Source organism: Monodelphis domestica (assembly GCF_027887165.1).
Source record: "Monodelphis domestica isolate mMonDom1 chromosome Y unlocalized genomic scaffold, mMonDom1.pri SUPER_Y_unloc_2, whole genome shotgun sequence".
Taxonomy (NCBI): domain Eukaryota; kingdom Metazoa; phylum Chordata; class Mammalia; order Didelphimorphia; family Didelphidae; genus Monodelphis; species Monodelphis domestica.
The window spans coordinates 206312-231796 of record NW_026605001.1 but is presented as its reverse complement, the minus strand read 5'-3'; the positions used below and the strand labels follow the sequence as shown (position 1 = coordinate 231796).

Sequence of the window (25485 nt, the reverse complement as noted above, 5' to 3'; positions counted from 1 at the left end):
GCTCATTTCAATTGTCCTGAAAGCCCTTTGCCAGGTGGGGTATGATTTCATATGCTGCTTTGTTCACACCATTTCCACCCTGGTGCAATAGATGTTTTGTGCTGACTTTCTAAGTTGTTTTAGGGTGAAAAATTATTTCACCCCACTTTTTTGTCAGGCATGTTGTTCCAGAATTCACTTTGAGGCATTTTTCATTGTTTTCTGGTAGGTAATTTGGTAGAGAAGAAGTTGACAGATCTTTACTTTCACAATTCTCTTGGCTCTGTCTCTTTCCAAATTATAACTTTCTGCACTTCTCTCATTTCTACCAATTTCAGCTTTCTTTACTCCTCCAGTAGATTTTGATTAGTCCCTTAATAAAATATATATATATTTCACTTAAATAGCTTGGATTTCACCTAGTTCTTGAAATGAACAAGAAATTACTAGCAAGAAAAGTGGAATAGAAAATGGCAGGGAAAGTATGACTACATTTTGCAAATGCTTAGACTACTCAGTAATACTGTTCATATACTGATGATGCCCAGAGAGTTAAAAAAAAAAGGAAAAGAATTCTTGTGTCTAAAAATATAGCAGCTCTTTTTGTAGTGACAAAGTACTGGAAATTTAAGAGTGCTCATAAATTGGGAAATGGCTGAAAAAATTATGGTATGTAAATCTGATGAAGTGTAATATTCTGTAAGAAATGGTTATGGGCAATGTTTGCTGCCTATCTCCTAATAGAGAGGAAATACGATAGTCTCAATACAAGATCTAGAATGAGACATGCAATTTTAAAATTTGACCTATGAGGAACCTTGCTTTTCTTGTTGATAAGTATTTAATGTAGGGTTTTTTGTTTTCTCCTTAATTTTTTCACCTCTTTATTTGGGGAATATTTGGGGAAATTAGAAAAAAAAGAAAGAAAAGGCTTGTTAATTGAATAAAAAAATAAAAATAAGAGATTACTATCTAAATCTGTCATTATACCTTTCATATTTTAATGTGTGGTAAAGTACTTATTCTGCCTTTATTATATGGCCATATTCTTCTCTTTCCAGCATATAGACAATAAATTTGTTTTTCTGACTCAAAGACATTATTTCATGATACATTAATTTTATAAAAATAATTACTTTTTTTTTTTAAATTTCCAGGGGGCGACTATTTATCATTTCTACTAAAGCAGGATCTCTTGGAATTAATCTGGTAGCTGCTAACAGAGTAATCATCTTTGATGCCTCTTGGAATCCATCTTATGACATTCAGAGTATATTCAGGGTTTATCGCTTTGGTCAAAATAAACCCGTCTATGTATACAGATTTTTAGCTCAGGTAGGTTTTTAAACTTGTTGTATAACAAATATAAATATAAAGTTTAAAGTTGGGGAATAAGTAGGGTAAGTAAAGTGGCATTCCTATTTTTTAAATTAAATCAACTTTAATATTTTCTTTAAATACACAAGGCCATCTCAAAATATATTCATTGATTGTAATAATTTCCCCTCCCTGATCAAAATTACATTTGTAAATGAATATATGCATAAATCCACATGTGTGTATATTATATATCAGAAATGGTAAAGTCAGATAAATATGTATTTATGTGTTGCTATTTGCCAGTCATTGCACTAAGTACTAGGATTCCAGAGAAAAATAAAAAAAAATTTCCCTTCCCTGGAGGGACTTCATATGCTAATATAGAAGAGATAGCATGCAAACAGCTATGGAGAGTATATTATAAACAGTCATCTCAAAGGGAAGGAATTAGAATTGGCAGGGACTAGAAAAGGTCCTTTGCAGAAGTTGAGATAAAAGCTAAAAACTTCTGGGAAGGTAGGAAACAGAGACAAAATGGGGGGTGGGGAGCATTTCAGACATGAGGGAGAGCACTTATTTGGTGTGTGGAGTAGAATTCAAGGAGGCTAATACCCCCACTCTAATGAGTATATAGGAGACTTGACAAGATGCTGGCAGAAAAAAGTTGCTTCATTTGGGGGGGAGAACGGTACAGCAGGGAAGGGGATGGGATTCTGCCCACAGAGGTAGCTTGCTCGGGGCCAAAAAGTCCTCTTTTTCTAGATACAATAGTAATCCTGATGCAAGATTTTCCTCCTCCCCTCTGTCCAATCCCACAGAAAGGTGATATTTCAAGCCTTGAATGCATGATTTTCAACATTATATACCTCTAAAGATCCCCACGATCAAGAAAAACCTGTGATTCTCATGGTTCTCAGCCTAGGGACTATAGTGAAACTTTTGAAACTTGCCATACTTTCCCTCCTTCCACTTATCTTACAGTTTGGCTTTCTTCCCAAGATACAAATAAATTCTTCTCAAGGTTTTTGAAAATAGGTCAGGAAAAATAAAAAATATTATGGGGTAGTGGGGGGAGGCAGTTTTAATCTAAGGAAATAGTAATACTAAGGAAAATTGGGGTTATAACAGGATTACACTGAATTTTATCCCATACATTTGGGACATGAAGTCATATACAAGGAGTGGCACAAAAGCCAGTGCTACTGAACCCATCTAAATGAAAAAGAAAAGTTTAAGAAATTTGGATAGATAGGGACCTAAATTTTTGGATTTTGTCCTAGAATAATGAGAAAAGCTACTAGAGTTTATTTAGTAGGAGTGTGAGCATGGATTGACCTGCTTCATGAATAAAAATACTAAATTAAAATAACTAAATACAAATTCATATGTATACATATCCCTCTTTATGTTTGTCTTGGGCCATTCAACCAGTGTCACTTCTCTGGGTTCTATGGACTTCTTGGCAAGCTTAGGCTCTGATAAGTATCAAATACTGTTTTAGTTATGTATAACTAAAATCTTACCAAATAAAGTCAAGCTTTATATAGTGCAAAAATGTGCTTATGTTATGTAATGATGGATTACAATTCTCACACAGGGAACAATGGAAGACAGAATTTATGAACGTCAAGTAACCAAGCAGTCACTGTCTTTCCGGGTCATTGATCAACAGCAAATTGAACGCCATTTTACTATGAGTGAACTGACTGAGCTTTATACATTTGAGCCCGATTTACTGAATGATCCTATTTTAGAAAAGAAGAAAAGGAGGGACACTCCTGTGCTGCCAAAGGTATATGATAACCTGATTCATTAGTAAGCCTTGTTACAGGGGTTTTAAAAACAAATCTTAATAATTTAGTTATGCATTTTAAGTAGAGCCTGAGTTTCCATTTTAGCAAAATACTAGGTATTCATAGTTCTTTATCAAATTGAAGGGATTATTGTAAAGAAAGAATTCTTTAGCATCTTCTCTGCATCCTGAGAGACCAAATAATTTATTCAGGCTCAGACAACCCATATGCATCACAAGTGGCACTTATATAACCTAGTCTTATCTCAAAGACCCATTATCTATCCACTATAGCAGGTTGCCTCTCTACAAAGAGTTGTAAAGTAATTGGAATGTAGTTCAGCTAGGTAGTGCAGTGGATATTGTAATTAAAGTCAGAAAAATCTGAGTGCAAATCCTGCTGTGTGACCTTGTGTAAATTTTCCTGTTAATTATCTTGATGAGCTGGAGTTCGTGATGAAAATATATAAGACCGAATCTGTTTACCTGGGGACTAAGAGTAACTTGAAGAAACTGTCTGCCTTTGGGATCCGGACTGATCTGAAGACACTTGACAATCCTTGAGAGAATGACCATGAATAAAGTAACTATGGAAACCTGGCATGAGATATATAACTAGCTTTAGGTCTAGCAGTCTGCTGAGTAAACTTTCTTTTTCTGTTAATCTTGGTCTTTAACAATGGGATATCAGACCCCAAGACTTAAGTGGGCTTTTGTGTTGCTGACATCTTCAGGCTGACTTACTTCATATTCTTATATTGCTTATGCCAGTTAAATCTTTGACCCTAGGAGTCTCTTGTGTTAGGAATCCATCACCCCTATTCCTGGGATCACTGCCCTATAACTCCTTCCTACCACCCATGCCTCTTCTCCTTCTAAGCCCTTTCTTTCACCTTTCTTTTCTCAAAGATTACTTAAGATGGTCTTTGCTGCTTAGCTCCATATGCACATGTATGTCCTTGATTAATAAGATTATCCTGAATTTAAAGGCATCATATCTCTTGGTTATCTTTCTGTTCTGACCAGCATTCCTAGGGTTACACACCAGAGTGTTTGCTCCCCCTAAGTACTGACCTAAGTACTGAAGAATTCATGCCTTAAGTTTTTGCCCTATAAAAGTCACTTTAACCTGTTTGCCTTAGTTTCCTCATCTGTAAAAAAAGCTGGAGAATGAAATGGTAAACCACTCCATTATATCTGCCAAGAACAACATGTGCCCAAGCAGTATTTCCCTAAGTACTAGGAATATAAAAAGAAGCAAAAGACATCCCCTGCCCTCAAAGAGCTAACAATCTAAACTGGGAAACCAAAAACAACAGTAAACATTTTTATGTCCATCTCTTTAAGACGGTTTGCCTTTTTACCTCCAAGTCTTACTCTTTTTCTAGTTTTTCTTTAGTATCCACTTAGAATCCACCTTTGGCAAGAAGACTAACTAGTATTTAATTCCTTTTAAGATTATCTTCCATTTACACAGTATATATCTAACTCTGTGCCCTCTGATTTATTATGTTGTCTACAGTTTTAACAGCTTGTACTCTAGTGTTTAGCATAGAAGACAACTCTGAAATGATGCTAATTATAATGACCAATCTTGATCAGAGAGAATAGATGAAAAATTTGTCTTTTCATATAGAAAAAAGTTTGATGCTTTGATGATTTTCTTTAAAAGGATTCCCTACAGCTAAAATACTAGGAAATCTCTGGGAAAAGTTTTTTTTTTTTAATCAATAAAACTTTTATAAATGTAAGTTCTTTTAGAGCATAGACTTTTATTTTTAAATTGAACCTACCTATTAGACATTAAATAAATAGTTAATGATCTGTTGTTAGTTGAAATGCACACCAAACCTGGGTGTATTACCAGTTTTGGAGGAGAATTTCAGGTTTTATTAGTCCCATTTTCCAGATGAGAAGGGTGAATGAAGGTGAGAGAGAATAGTCCCTATATTTAAAATGAAAAGAATGAAAGAATCAGTAATTTTCACAGAAAAATAAAATCCATATCACTATAGCTAGGCTATAAACCCACTTAAAATTCTGTAGCTCTTAATGAATTAAAAATTAGATAAAGTTGGCTGACATGTAATCAACAAAACATGTTTTGGTGCTTAAATTCAGTACTTCTCTGTAATTTTTGAAATTTTTCCATAGGACACAATCCTTGCAGAATTGCTTCAAATACATAAGGAATTCATCGTAGGATATCATGAACATGATTCTCTTTTGGACCATAAAGAAGAAGAAGAACTTACTGAAGGAGAGAGAAAAGCAGCATGGGCAGAATATGAAGCAGAAAAAAAGGTTGAATCAGTTAATTCTCATATAGAATATTCCAATTCATAAGTATTTACAGTAGAATTTCACATACTTGTCTTATTCAGAATGAGAAGCTCCCTTGGAAGCTGACCTTGAAGCTAGGAATACCTGGGTTTAGGTATTACTCTTGTCAAATTTTGACTTTTGTTACCCTAAGCAAGTTACTATCAATTTTGTGTATTTATCTTAAAATATACAAATTATAGAGAATGTATTCCTCTCTATAGAGGAAGTTGCCTTATCTGAGAGTTCCCAGTTCTCTTTCCACCCCCTCCCTGCTAAGGATATAGCAGTTGTTCAAAATACTTTCCTTCTTGCTTAACTCAATTCCTTTACCCATGATCCTAGATTCTCCCAGATTCTCCTTCAGATTACATTTTAAGGCATTTCTTTCCAACCCAATTTTCAGCCACTCTTTTCTCTCTTTATGCCTTCAAACATATTCAATTTGCCACCACAAAGAGCAAGGCTATGAATGTTTTTGTTCTAACATTTTTCCTTATTATCTCTTGGGGGTACAAACCCAACAGTGGTATGACTGGGTGAAAGGGTAGGCATTATTATTATTTTTTTTTAAACCCTTACCTTCCATATTGGAGTCATTACTGTATATTGGCTTCAAGGCAGAAGGGTGGTAAGGGCTAGGCAATGGGGGTCAAATGACTTGCCCAGGGTCACACAGCTGGGAAGTGTCTGAGGCCAGATTTGAGCCTAGGACCTCTCCCTAGCTGAGCTACTGAGCTACCCTGCTCTCCCCCATAGGCATTCTTTTTAAGGCCCTTTGGGCATAGTTCCAAATTGCCCTCCAGAATGGTTAGTTCCATTCACAGCTCCACCAGTAATGTATTAGTGTCCCAATTTTGCCACATCCCCTGAAACATTTATCACTTTCCTTTGCTGCCAGTCGGCTAGGTGTAAACTGGTACCTCAGAGTTGTTTTGATTTGTATTTCTCTAATCAGGAAGAATTTAGAATACTTTTTTATGTAATTATTGACAGTTTTTATTTCTTCATCTCAAAACTGCCCATTCATATTCTCTGACCATTTGTCAATAGGGGAATGGCTTCATCTTGACTTAGTTTCTTATACATTTGGTAAATTAAACCTTTGTTAGAGAATTTGCTCATAAGTTTTTTCCAAGTTTATTGCATACCTTCTAATTTTGGTTGCATTGGTTTTGTTTGTACAATCCTTTTTAATTTAATATAGTCAAAATTAATCATTTTAGGGGGCAGCTGGGGTAGCTCAGTGGGTTGAGAATCAGGCCCAGAGACAGGAGGCTCTGGGTTCAAATGCCTCAGACACTTCCTAGTTGTGTGACCCTGGGCAAGTCACTTGACTCCCATTGCTTAGCCCTTACCACTCTTCTGCCTTGGAGCCAATATTGATTCTAAGACCAACGGTAAGGGTTTATTTTTTTTAATATATATTCATTTTATATCTTATAACATTCTCTATCTCTTGCTTAGGCTTAAATTCTCTCCTTCCCATAGATCTAACATAACCCTAAACCTAATTTTTGCCATACTGTTTTCCAACTTTCCTAGCAGTTTTTGTCAAATTGTGAGTTCTTTTACCAAAAGCTGGGATCTTTGGCTTTATTGAATATTAGCTTGCTGAGACCCTCTAGTCTATTCCATTGATCCACTTTTGTCTCTCTTAGAAGTTTATTTAGAAGAAGAATATCTCTGGAGGATATTCAAGATGGTGACATTTAGATTTGTTTAACTTTATGACAGTGCTAGAAACAAGATTATGATTCATGACCCACACAAACTTGTTTTCTTTTGGAAGTTCAAGTTCCCTTAGTTTATAGCCACTAGTGCTTCAAAAGGACTTGACTCAAGCAGCAGAGGTTAGGGTCAAAATGATGCAGCTGTAAAGATGTGCTCAATAAGACTAAATGTGATGTTGAACCATATATTTATTTTGTTCAGTTGTTTTCATATATATAGGTATCATCAAAGGGGAAAATTACTAAAAATTATCTACATCCACCCACCTAGTACAGGTTGCTCTTTTACTGACATGGAACTCTCCACATTGCCTCATAAAAAGCTGGCCTACCTTGAAGCCTTGAAACCTCAGGAAGAAGAATCTCATTTTCAAAAACTCAGCATGTATATATAACCTTTTTCTTCTCATTCTTCCCAAGTGAGATTATTCTTCACAGGAAGGACTCTTTATTTCTTCCTTTTAAAAATCTCATTTATATTTATCCTGTTTACCTTTTTTTAAGTGAAACTTTTCATTGTCCAAGTGTGGAGAGGTAATTTTTATATGAATGAGATATTACTTTTTTTTAATTCAGTTTTTTTAATTCCAAATTATCTCTCTCCACTTCCTGTCCCTACCTACTGAATGGAGAAAAAAACACAAAAACAAATTCTACATCAGTTATGTAGTTTGTTTTTTTTACTTTTAATCTATCACTTTATTATTTGGAGATGGGAAACAGATGGAATATTTTGTCTTTGCAATATTTTTATTGTTTAAATGATTCTCCTAGTTCTCATTTCACTAAGAGTTTCTCTGAAACATTCAAGTGTCATTCCCTAAGTGAGGAGGAATTTCCAATGAGAAAAGAATAGCCATAACCATGCTTTTCTTTCTTTGATTTCTTTATATTTCCTTTGTGTTATAGTAAATTATAGTTGTCATATATTTACATATATGAAAATGTAAGTTTTTGTATGGTAATAATTTCCCAGATTTAGACATTTTAAAAATTCTCCAAAGTTCAATGAGTAATATTAAAATTTTAAGTCCAGATCCTAATATTTGAAAACTATTTTTCTCTTCTTTTGTTTTGTAGGGACTTTCTATGCATTTCACTTTGCCCTCTGTCAGTTTCAGCTCAGAGCCTCCATTTATTCCTTTTGATATGGAAGCCATCTCATCACTGAGTGATCCACAGTTGGAAGTAAGTTTTAAAAAATGAGATATAAATCTGAATCTGAAATACAGAAATTTGAAATTAGTTTGAAGTTTAGACAATGAACATGAATGAAATTCCTACATTTTAAGAATTTTTTTATGTAGACTATTCATGGTTTTTTTAAAAAGAGGCCCTTCTCTCAGAGAGCTGTTGGTTTCCAGATAAGTAATAAGATATATGTAAAAATATAAATGCAGTGATTTTTATTTTTTATTTCATTTGTTAATATTGGATTTGTAATGTTTAAGATTCAGATAGATCTTAAGAAAAAGCACAAAAAGTCCCAAGAAAAGGGGAAGTAAAGGTAGATAGACATAGGGCAGTCCTGGGGGTGTGAATACAATGAGGTTGGATTGAATATTTGAGTGTTTGGTTGCAAGGAATTTAATTTCTAAATCCCAATGAATTTATTCAAGTCAGAATGGCTTTGTGGTAGTATATTTACAAATAGAGAGAAGAAAGTAAGGAAATGAGAGAGGGAGGGAGAGATGGAGGGAGGGAGGGAGAGACAGAGACAGAGAGGGAGAGACAGAGAGAGAGAGATTTTTTTAAAGAGAGATAAAGATTTTTATTTTAACCTTGAATATGAACACAGAATCATAGTATCTAATCACATAGAGCTTAGATTCAAATCTGGGAAGCAATATAAATATGTGTATGTTCATAACACATGTATGTGTGTGCATTATATAGTCATGTGTTTATATAGTTTGCATATATTATATTTTATGTATAATTGTGACTTAGGAATCATCTGCCATTTTATTTTTAAGATAGATAATATAGTTCGTTCAACTAGATCAATTGATGAATTCATCAAAATAAGCTCAGGGCATTTTTACATATATCATCTCTCTAATCCTCACAGTAAACCTGGGTGGTAGGTACATTATAGCTTTATTTTACAGTTGAGGATAGTAAGAGTTGGAGAGTTTAGATATTTAGACTTGTCCAGGATCACATAGTCTGAGGTAGAATTTTAGCTCAGGTCCTCCAAAAAGTACTATAGCCATTCTGCCTCAGTTTCCTCAACTGTAAAATGTGAATAATAAAAAATTTTATCTTGGAATAGTGACAAAACAAATCCTAATTTCAGGTGTATAGGATATAACCTTTTTTTCCTTGAGATGGCAGAGAATCGGAATCTATGGGGGGTACAAATCAGTTGGGAAGTGGCTGAACCATTTATAATCTATAAATGTAATGGAATTCTATAATAGTATATGAAACAATGAAGTAAAGAGTTCTAGAGAATTCTAGAAAAACATACAAAAATTTGATACAGAATGAAGTGACAGATTCCAAGGTACTGATGATGAAATCTGTTACTGATTTTCTGATAGAATAGTGAATGATTCAGAGTGCTATTGGTTATGGTCAATGCAGCAATTTGTTTTACTTAAGTGTAATATGTATTTGTAATAGAGGTTTTGTTTTTTCTTACATTCTCAGGAGTGGAGAAAATTAGAGAGGAAGTGGGTGGGTTTTTGCTGATTGAGAAAAATAAAATATAATTAAACAATAAATACAAATAAAAAGTAAAACCACTTATTAGTTGATTGTGAGCAAAGAGTACCAGAAAAGCCTCTTGAAGATGTGTACTTTAATGGAGTCTTGAAGGAAGCCAGGAATTTCTTTTCACCAAAATGAGAAATGAATGCATTCCTACCATGGGGACCAACAAGTATTAATGGCAGGGAGATAAGAAATGAGCTTGCACTTTGAAGAGGACTTAGCAAGTAGCCTCTCTGGACTGTACAGTTTATTAAATTAAATATGTAAGAAATCTATAAAAGTGAGAAAAGTTCATGTAGTGAATGACTTCATATGTCCAAACAAAAGGACTTTACAATATAATCTGAGTGGTTATAAGATAACCTGTGCAAATAATTTTGGCAGTTGCATAGCACAGTGAAATATGGGGTTCAGCTTTGGCCTTTTTCCTGGACAGGTGAATTGAACCACATTCCTTAGCCCTTAAGCAGCCTTCTGTCAATTTTAAGAAGGTATGGGTTAAAATTTAAAATGCACAGGCAGACAGTTTGATTTGGATTATATATATGTATTTTAGTGCAATACATATTTCCACATGGTTAATTTTCATAATTGAGTAATTTTATAAAACTAAAACCACAAAATATAAACGCAAATAAACAATTGAAAAATCATATGCATTTGGCCTGCATTCAGACTCCAATTGTTTCTTTTTCTGGAGGTAGATAGCATTCTTTGTTGTCAGTGTTTCAGAATTGTCCTGGATCATTGTATTCTTCATAATAGCTAACCCTATCACAAGTTGATCATTTTAGAATACTGTTGTTACTGTATGCAATTAAAATTATATATGTGTATTCTTTGAAATAATCTATTTCTTTCAGGATCTTATTAATCAGAGCAAAGAAAAAGTAGCAGAAGCAACCAACAATATGAAATCAATGAAGATCCTATCTCTCAAAGACATCATTTCAGCTGTTGTAAGTTAAATGCTTATCTTGCTTTATTTCCTCGCTATTAGCTTTCCTATACAATTTATATTATTTTATTTTAATTAATAGTTTTAGTAAATCATCATTCAATAAAATTATGGAAAGTTTTTTGGGGGATGACTTATTGGAATCTGCTGCTAAAATTATTTTTTTAATTGTCTAGATTTTCACATGTATTTCTAAATCTTGACTTGTCCCCTTATATTGTTTTTTGCAGTTATATAGTTTCCCCACTCCCTTTCCATTTAACTAATTTTCTGTGCTTATTTTCTACTTTCTTCCTTTTGTATATCATTTCATATTCAACTTCATCAAATATACATTTCATTTTAAAATGTGTTCATCTAAGGTATAAGGTATAATTTAAGGTTTTTTATGGTATAGTTTTGGATGCTTTAGTGTATATTTTGTCTACCAACAAATTCAGTTTTGTTTCCATGCTTCTTCTTGTCATTTTTGAATGGAATTTTGAGTGAATGAATAAAAAAATATTTATTTAACATAGTTCTGAGGGTACAAACAGAAATTCCCCTCTCTGGTTCCCAAGGAGTACACAGTCTAAGGGAGGAAATTAATGTTATATAGCAGAACAAAATTCATAAGCATTAAATTGCTTAATTTATGTAGTCATACATTGCTCTCCTGAAATGATTTTTTGTTATTTTTACACATGTTACCCCTATTTGTTCATTCATATTCCAGTTGTCTTCAGAAGTAATAAAAGTTTTGATTAAATTCCCATTATCATCATTCCCTTCTTTTTAAATTCCTTTTTAGGGAGGTTTTTTGTTATTGTTGCTTTTCTTCTATTCATGTCTATTCATAAATTCCTTTATACTTACCTATCTTATAATTTCTGATAAAAGTATTTTATCTGATTACTCCCATCCTGATCTCCTGATCCTTTCCTCTATATTTGTATACTCATTACAAATAGGATTAGGAGAAATACCTTCTTCCAGGCACTTTTTGTCCTAATAGTGTCTGGGGGGGGGGGGGCGGTATTTAGGATTTGATTCAATAAAATCAACTTGGGAATTTATGGCTGTTTTGTTGTTTTGCTATAGCGGAAAGAAAATGTATGTTTCACAGAAGCTCAAATTTATTCCCTGGCTTTAAGTAAGCAAGCTGATCAGGAACGTGATGCTAAGCACAGAGAAGCTATCTACAATGATGTATCAATAAGACAGCAGATGGTAAGTTTATTTTATAGACTTCATCAAGCTCCTTATTTAGAAATTTTGAGACAAATAATGACCAATAGGTATTATTATACTTTACTTTAAACAATATATTGTGTTTCTACTACCAGAAACTCACAGATTTCACTGCTAATTATGTTAGCAGTTAATCTGTAAGCAAGTAGGGTTCTAGACTAGAAGTTACTATGTAGAAATAAGCTTTTTTTTAGTAGACAAACAAAAGAGTATTTTGCAAAATGTTTTTGAAGATGCTTAGCAATCTTCAACTTAGTTATGTTGAAATAATTTGGGTATGTGTGTATGTGCCTAGTCTGGAGATGGGAGTGTCTAACTTTTAAATCTGACCCTGAGACACTTCCTAGCCATTGTGACCCTGGACAACTCAATCTCCATTGCATAGACCTTACTGCTCTTCTGAAGCCTTGGAACCTATTCACTATACATTGGGGTGGTATGACAGAGAGGGTAAGGAAGAAAGAAAGGGAAAAATCACTATCATTATGTCATTAGAGTAAATTAATATATTTTCTGTTATATGCCTTATATGTAAATTTTTAGAAAGTTGCATGTTATTTCCTTTATTTAAAATCCAATTGTGAATACCATCCAATTTTTAATTTCAGTCATTTTTCATATATGCTTCTGAAAAACTTATTCAAACAAAAATAATGTAATTTGAGTTAAAAAGAAAGAAAATTCAAAATTTAGCTTCTTAATTTCAGATCAAAAAACCATTTCTTTTCACAGTTAATAAGCTGTGTCCAACAGATACGAATGAATAAAAAGCTTCTACAACAATATAGTGAAGAATTATTAAATCAAGAAGACTCTTCAAGTCACTACCCTGTGATGCCAGAACCTCCAAATCTAGTAATAAATCCCTCTAGTTACCAACATATTGATGTGAAAGGAATGTATCAGCCAAGTTCTAGTGTACTGGAAGCACTACAAATAAGAAGCAAGACTCCAAGGTCTTCCCAAAGGAAATCATTGTGATTTTCATCAAAAAATATTTAATGCATTCTAAAAGTTTAGATTTTCCTTAAATCATTTTTATTTTGAGGTTGAGATTAATATTACCCAAGTTTAATTGAAAACATCCAAGAAAAATAAGATCCACACAATTTTACTTTGTTTACATTATGAAATCACCTGTGCTGTTTGCAAGATTTGACAACTGAGATGATTATTATTTGAAGTAGTGTTTATTTCATTTCTCATTCTATTCCAATATATTTAACTTAAAATATTAGTACCAAGTTCTTAAATTTTAAGGTTTAGATTATATTAATGAATGAGAGACATAAGTAATGATAATTATTCATGGGAGGCTGAGGATATTTAGAAAGCACAACAAACCCTCTATAAGATATTAATTACAGTGCCCAATCAGAGGTCACCATTTTGAGAAAACTTAGAAATAAGTGACATCTTTCATGGAAATTAAAGAGACAGCACTCAGAAACAAGCATACTTCATTGATATTGGGATTATCTAAATATGTTGGTATTGTGGATGAAAGAAGCTGTTTCAATAGAAGTAATGCATGAGAAACCTAATTGGAAATGTTTAAGAAATGAAAACTGCATATTGTCCCCATACAAGAGAATGTTTTGAAAAATAACTTCCATCTACTGAAAATTATGTAGCAGTGTTTATTACATTTGAGATGTCATTTTTAGAATTCATTTAAGTTATATTATTTTAGTTGCTTTTAGATAATGATAATTTGTTAAAAACAGTTTTGCCCGATTACTCCATATTTTATTAGTTTTAATGTTTTGTTGTCTTATGTATTTTAATCCAATGACAGTAAACATTTTAATATTACATAGCTTTTAAATTCCCTATGAAATATTTTTGGTACTTTAGAAATTATTTTGCCTCCTACAGTTTTTTCAAATACATATATAAGTAGTAGAGTTGTATGTGAAGAGAATAAGGGGTTAGACCAAATAAACAATACCTTAACTTTTATTTTTAACTTAACCTTTATTTTTCAAAATGTTATTTAGTAGCTATAGCTATTCATCTTCAGATATGATTAAATAAAATTAAATAAAATTACTAAAATGCATATTGTTTTCATTACTCATAATTCTGGGTACTCTAGGGGCTGAGAACCCCAGAATAAAAGAGATAGTCATTTTGCCCTTAATTCACCATTTTTTAAAGTCCACCTCCTTGAAAATCATCTGATTTGGGGGAAGTCACAGGATGGGGAAGTAACAACTACTTCTCTCACCTGCTTTCACATCAGGATCTCCTGATCTCCACCAATAAGAAACTTCAGAATTTTTTAAACTGTTGAATTATGTAATAACTTTTCATTCCTTTTACTGATCAAGAGCCTTGGGCCTGATTTTTTTTCTCCTGCAATTGCATGCCTTGCTAAGTAAACCATCATCTAAATATTTTGTTATTTTGCTATAACTCCAAAGAACCACAATTAGAATCACCTAAGATTTTAGAGGGATCTGATATTCAAATATTTAGATATTGAAAAATGTCCTGCCCAGCAAAACGGTATAGTCTAATGGGAGAAGGAGGTATTATTGACTTGGAAAAAACACAGAACTATTAGTCAAAATCATTCTTTAATCAAGATAAAGGGGTTCAATGTAGGTCTCCACACAAAGCTGCCTACCACAGGACTTCAAAGAGTTTGAGGACTGAACTCTGACTGCTCTGGCCCCTGGGAAAGGCAAGGGAAGTAGACTGGACAATTCAAAGGAGCCATTGAAATTGGAGAGCTTAAATACCTTTCTAGGTGAAACATGGGGGCTGAGGAGGAGAGGGATAGTTGATTAATTTTACAATAGTAAGAAAGGAAAATGAGTTCCAGACAGGAATAACAGTGAGGGGCTGATGCTTTACAATGGTCACAAAAGGGAAGGACCCAGCCAAGGACTGGGCCACCTGGGTGAAGGACAAAAGAGATGCCATCTTAAAAGTTTGTTAGTCTGAGATCAGTGAAGTGTAGGCCTTTTTTCCTCAGGGAGGAACTCTGATGTGACAAGGTCAAACATGAGATTTCTACCTCCAAGCTAAATAAACTGGGAATCACTAAATCTTTCTAGGCCACAAGTTTGGGGATTTCTAGATTCCATGTTGGACACACACCCCTTTTGGTTGACTGGACATCACTGACCAAATAAACAAATGGGTATGGGATTAGACTTTGTCACTATTGGTGGGAAAAGCCTTAGGGTACAGGAATGGGCATTTGGCATTTGGAGACACTCCCCATTGCCCAGTGCATTAACTTTTGTTCCAGAGAAAGGTAGACAGTCTGCCCTTAGCAAATTTTGACAGCATCACCCCAATTCCCCCAAAATCTAGAAATCTTGATATGTTTTCGGCCTCCTCTCTCCTGTAGACTTCTCCTAAAGTGGGACACTTCACAAATGAGTTCAAACACTGTAAAAATAGAATCAAATTCAGGACTCCAATCTCCAGAATCCTTTTCTCCATGCCTCCAGAGTGCTTTGTAATCACACTGAATTCTTGCCTGGGCGAGAACACAAATGATTATTTAAAGGAGTTCTCTGCCCACTGAGGTCTCTTTTTGGACTTCAGTTTTGGAGCAGCCTCTTCCATGATGAGATTATCATGTCTAGGCCTCTCTGGTCTAGGCATGTGTTTTCTTACCCTGTATTTTCTTTAATCCTTTAATAAACCTCATAAAAAGTATAATACTCTCTGCAGAGAGATTTGCCTCAGTCTCCCCTAAATTTTAATCTTTACAACACCTAGAATATTGATTATTGGAACCGTAATTTATTAATAAAAGAGAGAAATAAAGAATCTAGCAGTTGGGGCAGAATTCCCTAGTGGAAAACTACGCAGTTGTAGATTAGAGAACAGGTTATATTGGGTTCCTAGATACAAAGGTCGGTCAAATATCAGTTGGCTGACCCTTTGATGTTCCTGAAATTCCTCCTTGTCTCCTGCCAGATTGTTATCTACATAAAAAGTTTGACCTCCTGTCCCGAAGGGTCCCCTAAAAATGTGGTGAAGGGGCTATCTCTTTAATTTTCCGTCTTTGGTCTTTCTGGGGCTACTACATTCCCTCCTTTTTCTGTTGGGGGGGAGTCAAACCCTTGACTCATCAGACAGAGGAGAATCATGTGATCTTAAGGCCAAAAGCTTAATAGCCTGAAGATTCAGACGGATATAGGACATAAAATGGTTGATCAGGCAGGGTCCTATTAAGAGGCCCACTATTAATAATATAAGTGGTCCTGCCCCGGCCATGATCAAAGTAGTTAGCTATGGAGACCAAGAGAAAGGATTGGAGTGTCAATTGCTGGATTGAGCATTAGCCGGGTCCTTACTTGGATCCTTCCCCTGAACAAGGCCAGAGATTCCTGTATAATTCCAGAATGATTAGCATAAAAACATCAGGATTCTCCCAATGCCACGCAGAGACCCCCCTGCTAAAAGAAAAGGAGGTTGAGTCCCTGTCTATTTTGGAGAACCATTTCTGCCAGAGAGGACAGTGATTTTTCAAGGAAATTAAGACATTTCTAATTCACTAAGATCTAAAAAGACGGTTGTGAACATAGTGAGGAGGGATCGCTCTTTGTGAGGGCACTTGATGGCAGTCTCAAATGGTTGCCCAATCCCACAAGGACCTTTGGGTTCTGGCTGACTGGTGAAGGTTGCATCTTGTCAGCTATTTGCCACTCTGTAAATTCTCTCCCTGGGTCCTGGCCTCTCACCTCCAACCCACGTCCAGCCTAGTAACCATCCTTTATCCTCTAGGTTTTCAATAGTCAGGGAAAGGGGATTCCTGAAATCGAGGGGGACGTCCTAGGCCCTGCTTCGCTCCCTTTGTAGTATGATATTGGGGTCCTCCCGGTGCCACGGGCAACAGTTCCACATTCCCAGGCTGCACAATAGAATTCTCCCCGATTTGCATGACGGTGGCCCTGTAGATGGGCAAGCCTAGACAGGGGCTTCTGATAGATACAGAGTCCCCATGAGGTTGCACATGAAAGGGTCTGAGGGATCTTCCATTCACTCCCAAGTAAATCACACAAATCAAAAGTCTGTCACTAATTAATTCCTTCCCATCCCCTGTCCTACTGATGACCCATTGGTATTGAATTACCTGGAAGGATAGACTAATTTCTCAAAATCCCAAAAGTCCAAGTCCAAGCATAGCTCCACCCCATCCTCCCTTTCCCATAGTGTTCAATGTCTAGGAATCTTGATCTTTTGGTGACCTTCCACTGCTCTGCTCCTTGCGCTGCTGCCCTTGGTTTAACAGGTTTCAGTTGAGACACCCAGTGGATCTAGCGTTTCTTTCCTGCCACCTTTACAGCTCTGGGGTGGTCAGTATTATCACGTAAGATCCAGTTCACCATTCCAGAGCCCCTGCTGGAATCTTCCGAACCCTCACAAAATCTCCTGATTTCACCTATAAAAAGGGGCAGGTCACATCCGGTGGGGTGAGGGATGGGTGGTCCGGAGAGTTTGAGTGATAGTTTTCCTGAGCTTATCTAAAGCCTTCAGGGAAGAGAACAGATATTGGTTATCACATTCAGTCAAATTTTCTAGTCCCAATTTAGGAAGGAGGGGAGGGGGGTCTACTGAACAGAATTTCAAATGGGTATATATTTCAAATGGGATAATACCTTGTACATATGGGGTGCACCAGGCCCTCAGGAGCACAAAGGGGAGGAGGCTTACCCAGTTCTCAACACACTCAGGACCAATTTTGTCAGGGTCTCCTTCGAATTGTTGAGTCACCCTGGCTACCAAAGCAGACCCATTATCTGACCCTATTCCCAGTGGGAGTCCAAACCCAGGAATGCTCTCTGATGTTAATTTCTTAACTACTACTGAGGCAGTTTCATGTTTTGTTGGATATGCTTCTACCCTACCTGAAAAAGTGTCTACCAGGACTGAAAGACACCTGTACCCATTTTTCCCTGGCTTGATTTCTGTAAAGTCTGCCTCCCACTGTCTCCTGGCTCCAGCCCTCTTCACCGGGTGCCCCCTGGTTCCTTCAGTCCCCCTTTTTGATTAACCCATGCACATGTTTCACATCTCTAAGTGATGTCTTTGCAGATTCAGTGCATATTATGAAAGGCAAAGCCTCTGTCCAGCATATCACTTATATGTGGTGTCATATATTCTCTTTGCTAGCTATCTCCCCACTGCTTCTGGTAAGTGAGTCCTACCATCTGGCAGGCCCAGCCATCCATAGGGGAACCACACAGCCTCCAGGAGGGCCAGAATCTCAGGCCCTACCAGGTTCAGTGCCCCCCTGCTGTCCTATCCCCTCCCCTCCAAGTATCTAAGGGAAAAAGGGTGAAGGTCCATGTATTCTGTAGCTCCTTCAGAGCTGAGAATGGGTGTAGAGCTGTCCCTGCCTATTGTCAGGAGAGAGAGATTGGCTATAGGCAATATCCAGGACATTCAGGCTGGAATGGTCTCAGCCTTCTGGCTGGACATGCATGATTAAAAAAACAGGAAAAGACAGAAAGTGTAAGAAAATGATCATGGCTAGAGCAACGGAGATTTGAAATAAGGAGGAAGGGGGCTAGGGTTAGGGTTAGGATGGGGCTCCTCCCATTGAGGTGTTAGCTGGTTTGATCCTCTCCATGTTTTCTCTTGAGGGCTTGGGAAGGATATGATTAGCCTTTTCAAACCTGGTAGATTGGGCCAAGTTGCTTAGAAAACCTAACAAGGCTGAGAATTTCTGTATCTAAAAGAACATCAGAGGTTAGAAAATCAGTTCAAATGGGCTCAGCCCTGGATTTGGCCATCCTGATTCTGGTTAGAGCAATTATGAGAGCTTGGTATTTGTCGTATTGTGAGAGTTTGGTATTTAGTGAGATGGCCTCCTTTGGTCAACGCCTTTACTGCCTGGCTCAGCCTGATCCAGAGCAGTTTAAATTCCCTCCCTCCCTCTTTCTCTCTCTCTCTCTCTCTCTCTCCATCTCTCTTTCCCTCCCTCTCTTTCTCCCTCCTTCCCTCTCCCTCCCTCTCTCTCTTTCCCTCCCTCCCTCCTTCCCTCTTTCCCTCCCTCCCTCCCTCCCTCCCTCTCTCTCCCTTTCTCCCTCCTCTCCCTCCCTTTCTCTCTTCCTCCTTCCTTCCCTTCCTCTCTTTCCCTCTTCCTCTCTCCTTCCCTCCCTCCCTCTCTCTCCCTCTCTCTCCCTCTCTCTCCCTCCTTTTCTCTCCTTCCCTCCCTTTCCCTTCCCCCTCCCTTTCCCTCCGTCCTCCCTCCCTTTCTCTCCCTTCTTCCCTCCCTCTCTCTCCTTTCCTTTCCTTAATTCCTTCTCTCTATATTAATTAAAATTCCATAATTCCCAGCTGACTTGATTATTTTATTATTTTGGAATCATCCCTGGTGTCCAATTATTTAGACAAGTCAAAACACTAAAATTATCCCTACACCACCCTTGGCTAATCAGATCTAATGCTTTTGATAAGTAAGCCATGGCTTTATATTGTGTCCTAAATACTGGGCTAAAACCCCTAGGGCAAATTGCTTTCTCTCAACCACAGATGAAAAGAATGGCTTTTCAAGGTCTGGAATTCCCATGGTGGGGTAGCAGAAGGTCCGGATTTTAGAAGTAAAAAGGCTCCTTTTTGTTCACCTCCCCAATCCAGGGGTTCCCAGTTAGGCCCCTTCGTGGCCTCATAGAGGGGTTTTGCAATGATCCCCAAATTGGGGATCCAAATGCGGCAATACCTTGCCATACTCAGAGAAATTCAGAGTGATCCTTTAGTGGAAGGGACAGGTATGGATAGGCTGGCCTGTTTCCTGTCTGTGGTCAGGAAGTGGGAATTTGGGGTTAGGTTGTGTCCCAAGGGAGTTACAGATTAGGACACCAGTTGGACTTTAGAGGCAGAGAGCTTGTAACCCCATTCTCCTAGGAAAGGTGAGAGACCATGGGCTGGGAATTTATCTGTGAGAGGTTGTGATCCTTTTCTGGCCTCTGGGGAAATGGGATATTGCTTCCTGTGAGGATAGGGAGAATCAGGCTTGAGGTTTCTCATTAAGTGATTCTCATAAATGGCTTGTCCTGGTATGTCTTTATCCCAGACAATGGGAGGTACTTTCTCCCAGATTTCTTATAAGATTGTTGTAGGCTTTTGCAGGGGAGTGGCTAGGGAAGTTGAGTTGAGATAAGGGGGAATTGGGCCCAGACTAGGGGTGCCGTTTCCCTACATCTAAGTATCTCACCCCCAACTCCAATTACCTGGTACTGCAAAGGACCATCCTGTGAGGTAAGGAGAGAATGAGTTGCCCCCGCATCTATGAGAAACTCAGTTATCTTACCTTCTACCTGGAGATTATCAGGTGTAGCAAGAGCCCCTTGGCCTCTACCCATGGGTCAGGGAGGTGAAGTGCTGCAAACAGTTTCTCAGGGGTTTGTCCTTCCATTTTCACCTGGTCCCTGTTGTGAAAAACCTTAAAGGTCACATCTAATTGGTTTACTGGAGCTTGGGGTCCCAGACCCAGCTTTTGCAGTTTTCACCTGGTGTCTGGAGCTGACTGTCCTATAAAATGGAGGCCTACAATAATTGCCCCCTCATCGCTCTCTGGGAAGACATTTGTATACTGTTTCATGGACTCTACTAATTGGGACAAGAAGAGAACTAGATTCTCCTTTCCTTGAGTAACCTCTTTGAGCTTGTTATAATTTATTTATTTCCTCATCCCTCTATTCATGGCCTCCAGGAGACAGTCCATCAGGTGATCTCTAAGTTGTCAATGCCTTCCATTCCTATAGTCCCAGCTGGGGTCTTGCCCTGGGACCACAGTGGCACCAGGGACTGCCCATGTGCTGACTAGGACCTTCTCATCTGCCAAATCCCAGATCCACTTTTTCTCATCTAGGATGCAACAGGTAGAGATAATAATGTGCAAATCTGTCCAAGACAGGTCAACTGCAGGGTTAGGGATTTAAACCCATCAATGAATTTGGGGTGATTCTCTGAGTAGCGGCCTAATTTTTCCTTGATTTGGGCTCAATCTGTCATAGAAAAAGGGACATGTTCCCGAGCCAGCCCATCTGGAGGGAGGGGGGGCGCACCTCTCTCATAAGAAGGAGGTGGACCCTGTAAACCTCAAAATTTCTCAGACTTATGAATGTTAGGGGTTTCCCCCCTACTTAAAAAAATTCCCTAGCAGATAGTGAGAATTCTACTTGAATGTGAGGGCTCCTTGCCTTGGGAATATCCCTACTCCACCCTACTTAGGACTGCTTTTTGATAACTTATTCAGAGATTTTTTCTTAAAGAAATTTGTCAACACAGCAGCATTTTTTTTTCTGACTTACTAAAGAAATTAAAACTACTCAGCTGTGAATTCAAAATGGGCGGTCCTTTAGAAACATCTACAGTGATTGGTAGATGTAAGGACTTAGGGGAGGTGACATAGGAGATTTTGCCCTTAAAAATAAGAGCTCAGAGAAGAGCTGGTTCTGATTCTGAGGGAGCTCATTTTGAGAAGACTTATTCTGAGGATCTCGATTTCTGACCCTAATTCTGGAGGAGAGTTCCTTGAGGAGCTCCTCTGAGGGGCTGTGTCCCTTTGGGGTAGGAGCTCTGGAGGCTCTTGAGAGGCCCTTTGAAACAATCTCTGGCTGGAAGACTCTTTGAGGAAGGACGCTGGCCTTGTGTTACTAGAATCCTTGTTTAGTCAGACCTTGTGGTGAGTATTAAAAAACTGACTGATTTCTCTTTTAAGACTTGGGTCTAGGCCATATTGGCTTTGAGGCCCTTCATACTTATTCCTTTCTTACTCTCTCTCTCTTTCTTTGATTACTCATTGTATTGTTAATTAAAATCTCTATAAAACCCAATTGACTTGGGTATTTGAATAATTGGGAATATTTCCCTGGCGACCACCTTATAATTTGATTTTAAACCCAAGACACTGTAGTGAAACATATTTCTGCGGTCAAATTTTACTCACCCTCTCTTATATCTATCACAATTTATATCTTCTACTATTTTAATCACTACAGTTTAAGACCTCAACCATTTTAAATCTCACACCCTGTCACCATGATTCAGTCTGCTCCGGGTTGGGAGATGGGAATGGCCTCAGGCTCTGAGCCTGGAGAGTAAGGTGGGAGTTTTGGAGCAGAGGGTTGAGAAGAAGAAGTAGTTGAACCTGGAGGGGATCCTGAAGTGAATGCTAGTTCTAAGGAGGTTGGGGGAGAGGAAGACTGTGGTCGAACCTCAGCTAATGGGGAGCTGTTATCTCCCTTCCCCTCTGGGCAGCAAATTTGCCATTGAGTGCTGAATCATCCAAAATGTCCTCTGGAGGGCTTCTCCCAGTAGGGATCAGCAAGGGTTCCATAAGGTGCATATGGCAAGCCCTCCTAAGCTCAAGATTCAGACTGAGTTTAATAAATGCTGAAATATAGGGTTGTGCTGTCTTCTCTTTCCTCATGCAAAACAAGTCCAATTGTTGGATGCCATGTTAGGGTGCACTGGATAGGCCATGCTTCTTGCTTATCAAGGGTGTAACATGGCCATTTAACATTACACAAAAATATTAGTTTCTCTTTTTTCAAGTTGTATAGATCCGATTTTTCCCAATTTTCAAGAATATACCCCAAAGGGGAATCTCAGGGTACTCTCTGTCTCTGTCCCATTTTGATGTGGAATGGTCAATTCCACACTGAGAGTCAACTGTGCGGTTGCCCGACCTATAGCATTCATGTTAGTGAAGCAATAAAGAGTCTCCCCTTCATCAGAAGGTCTTCCAGTATGAAAAAGGAGAGCCGATAGACCCCCAAATCCAGGGGCCAGACTAGACTGACTTCTAGGGCCGATGGGAGAGAGAGCATGAAAGAGGTCCCACAAAGATGTCACCCAAAGGATGGGGTTTCAAGAGTCCAAGAAAGGATCCTTCCTCCTTGAGAAGCTGTGTCCTCCTGGACAAACATTGGGTGCCAGATGTTGCGGGGTATAGAGGTGTACACCTGGGGTTCGGGAAGAATACCTTTTGCAAGAATGTGAGACTCCAAAACTTAGCTTAAAAACAAAAAGAGAAATGTATTAATTTAGAAAGTAATGTTGAGAAAGGCCAGGAGGATAGCAAGGTGGAACAGCAAGATGGGGAGCAGTTCCTTGGGAGGACAGCATGGAAAATCTGTCCTCCAGAAGACATCAGTTCTGGGTATTTTATGCTTTTTACAACAGAGAGTGTTAATCACTCAGGCATTTGGAGAGGTGGGGTGATCATCTGCCTGGGGACATAAAGATTCCTTAGTTTTGGGGAACAGACAGATGTCTGAGATGTAGCCTGATAGGATTGAGGTGTAGCCTGGAGGTGCTTCTTTCTGTCCATCTTAAATCTAGAGGATGATCAAAGGAGGACAATCACCTCAGGACCCTAGAGGGGTCATTGGATGTTCTAGACTAGGAATCAAGGGAGAAATGGAATTTCCCTGATAATAGTTTGCCTGAGTTTCTGGGGGTACAATGCCCATGTCATGAAATAACTTAAAAGTAAAGAGAGAGATTTATTAGTAATTTTTGGCCAGCAAGACAGCATGAGTGGAGCAACTTCTGATGTATGATTTTCTTAGTTTCACTCTTTCTATATTTTATAAGTAAATTGCTAAATAAATCCTTTTGGAATTGATTAAATTCCTGACAATCCTATTCTTAATCACAAAAGGACCTATCTATTCCAAATTATAGCAATTCTATTTTTGTGATGGCAAAGAAATAAAAGTTGAGAAGATGCCTATTCATTAGGGATCATGACAGAATATTATTATTGCATAAGATAGAACTAAGGAGATACCTTCAGAAAAACCTGGGAAGACTTTAACTAAAAGTGTGGAGTATCAAGGCAGGAGTGTCCAGTTGAAATAATATAACTTAAATTTGTAATGGCATCTGGTCAGCATGGTTTCAAGATTTCTATTAGCTACCACATGAGAAGGAGTGAAGAAAATGGAATAATGATGAAGGTGTCATTTTGAAGATTTAACTAAAATAAAAAATGTTTTAACTTGCTAATAATGAGAGAAATTAATATTAAATTAACTTTCAAGTTTTACTTTACACTATTTAAAAACAACAACAAAAAGAATACAGGTTGCAGAATAATTAATATGCCAATGAACTGTAGATGGAAATATGCATCCATTTTGCAAATAATTTGGAACTATGCCCCCCCCCCCCCCCCCCCCCGTGTTCATACTTTTTGACCCAACATTTTGATTTATAATTCAAATAAAAGAAAAGCTAAAAATGCATGTGCTTCCTGGAAGACATGTGGAAGATGACCTATTAAGGAATGTAGATTGGTGCAATTATGGTTTTTCTTTTTTTTTTTTTAAACCCTTACCTTCTGTCTTGGAGTCAATACTGTATATTGGCTAGGACCTCCCCTCTCTAGGCCTGGCTGTCAATCCACTGAGCTACCCAGCTGCCCCCTATGGTTTTTCTTTTGATGAGATCTGGTAAGGAAAATCTAAAAAAGCAAAAGGCAAGTTCACTTAGGGATTATCTTGTTATTGAATTTCTTTTACTTGTATCACAATCTATTTATTATCCTGGGTAAACTACTGTTTCTTGGAGCTCAAGTAATTCCTGTGATACTTAGGCTCCCCAAATGATCTGATTTTGTTAATTTGCCTGATAATAACAAGAAGTCTTTTTTTGCTTTCTGGATATTCCAAGGAGAAAGAGAATTTACAGGACTAAGATAAGGTGGATGATTAGTGAAGAGCAAAAAGATGAATAATTCTCTCATACCAGTTATAAAGTCAAAGTGGGCCTGAAATCAAGTACTATGTCAGAAATTATCTAGCTCTGTGACTTTGGGAAAGTAATTTAACTCCAATTAGCTTCTGCCTTTAAACCAATATTTAGTATTATTTCTGAGACTGAAGGAGTTAGAAAAAATAAGTACATGGCATAAAACCAGAAGAATTTATTGAATTGTAGGGATATCATGGTTAGATCTGCACTTCAAGTCACTTTAGAATGGGTTGGACATGGTTATTGTGTGTAGTATTTAAAATCTGTTGAGAGTTATTAAGTGAGCAACTTAATTTTGTATATTTACACACAATGGTAGCATTTTTAGTTACGTTTGTGGATTTTGGTGTTTTTTTTTAATTATAGGGGTACATTTCAGCTTGGTTTTGGTGGAGTAAGAAGTGATAATTTAGAGTCCTGTAGTTTGGAGGAATTACATTGTTTATGGTAGGAATCAAAATTTGTAGTGATTTTCCACCTTTTGGGGGGAATTAATTTTTTAAATACAATTTTGGGAGGCAGATGTTAAAGTTAAGGACTTTAAAAAATATAATGGTATATTAGATTTTAGATTGTAATTTGGTATATTTTTTTCGTGAATTGTGGAAAGATTTGGGGATTTTTTTGTTATAAAAGTAGTATTTTATACTAGTGTAGTTTTCGTTGAGGCTTAGTTTATTCTTGGAATATATTTC

The 25485-nt window shown here is 37.3% G+C and overlaps 1 protein-coding gene across 5 annotated transcripts in view; it reads left to right on the top strand.

Moving 5' to 3' along the window:
- The window catches only part of LOC130456244 (transcriptional regulator ATRX-like), a 102263-nt gene extending 88242 nt beyond the window's left edge, over positions 1–14021 (top strand). For all 5 annotated transcript variants that reach the window (XM_056809943.1, XM_056809944.1, XM_056809942.1 and 2 more), the window contains 7 exons: positions 1137–1314; positions 2897–3091; positions 5246–5395; positions 8227–8334; positions 10728–10823; positions 11903–12031; positions 12785–14021. In XM_056809943.1, coding sequence (XP_056665921.1) covers positions 1137–1314; positions 2897–3091; positions 5246–5395; positions 8227–8334; positions 10728–10823; positions 11903–12031; positions 12785–13033 — 1105 coding nt within the window. In that variant the 3' untranslated portion in view covers positions 13034–14021. The remainder of the gene's footprint in view (positions 1–1136; positions 1315–2896; positions 3092–5245; positions 5396–8226; positions 8335–10727; positions 10824–11902; positions 12032–12784) is intronic.
- The last annotated feature ends 11464 nt before the right edge of the window (positions 14022–25485 follow it).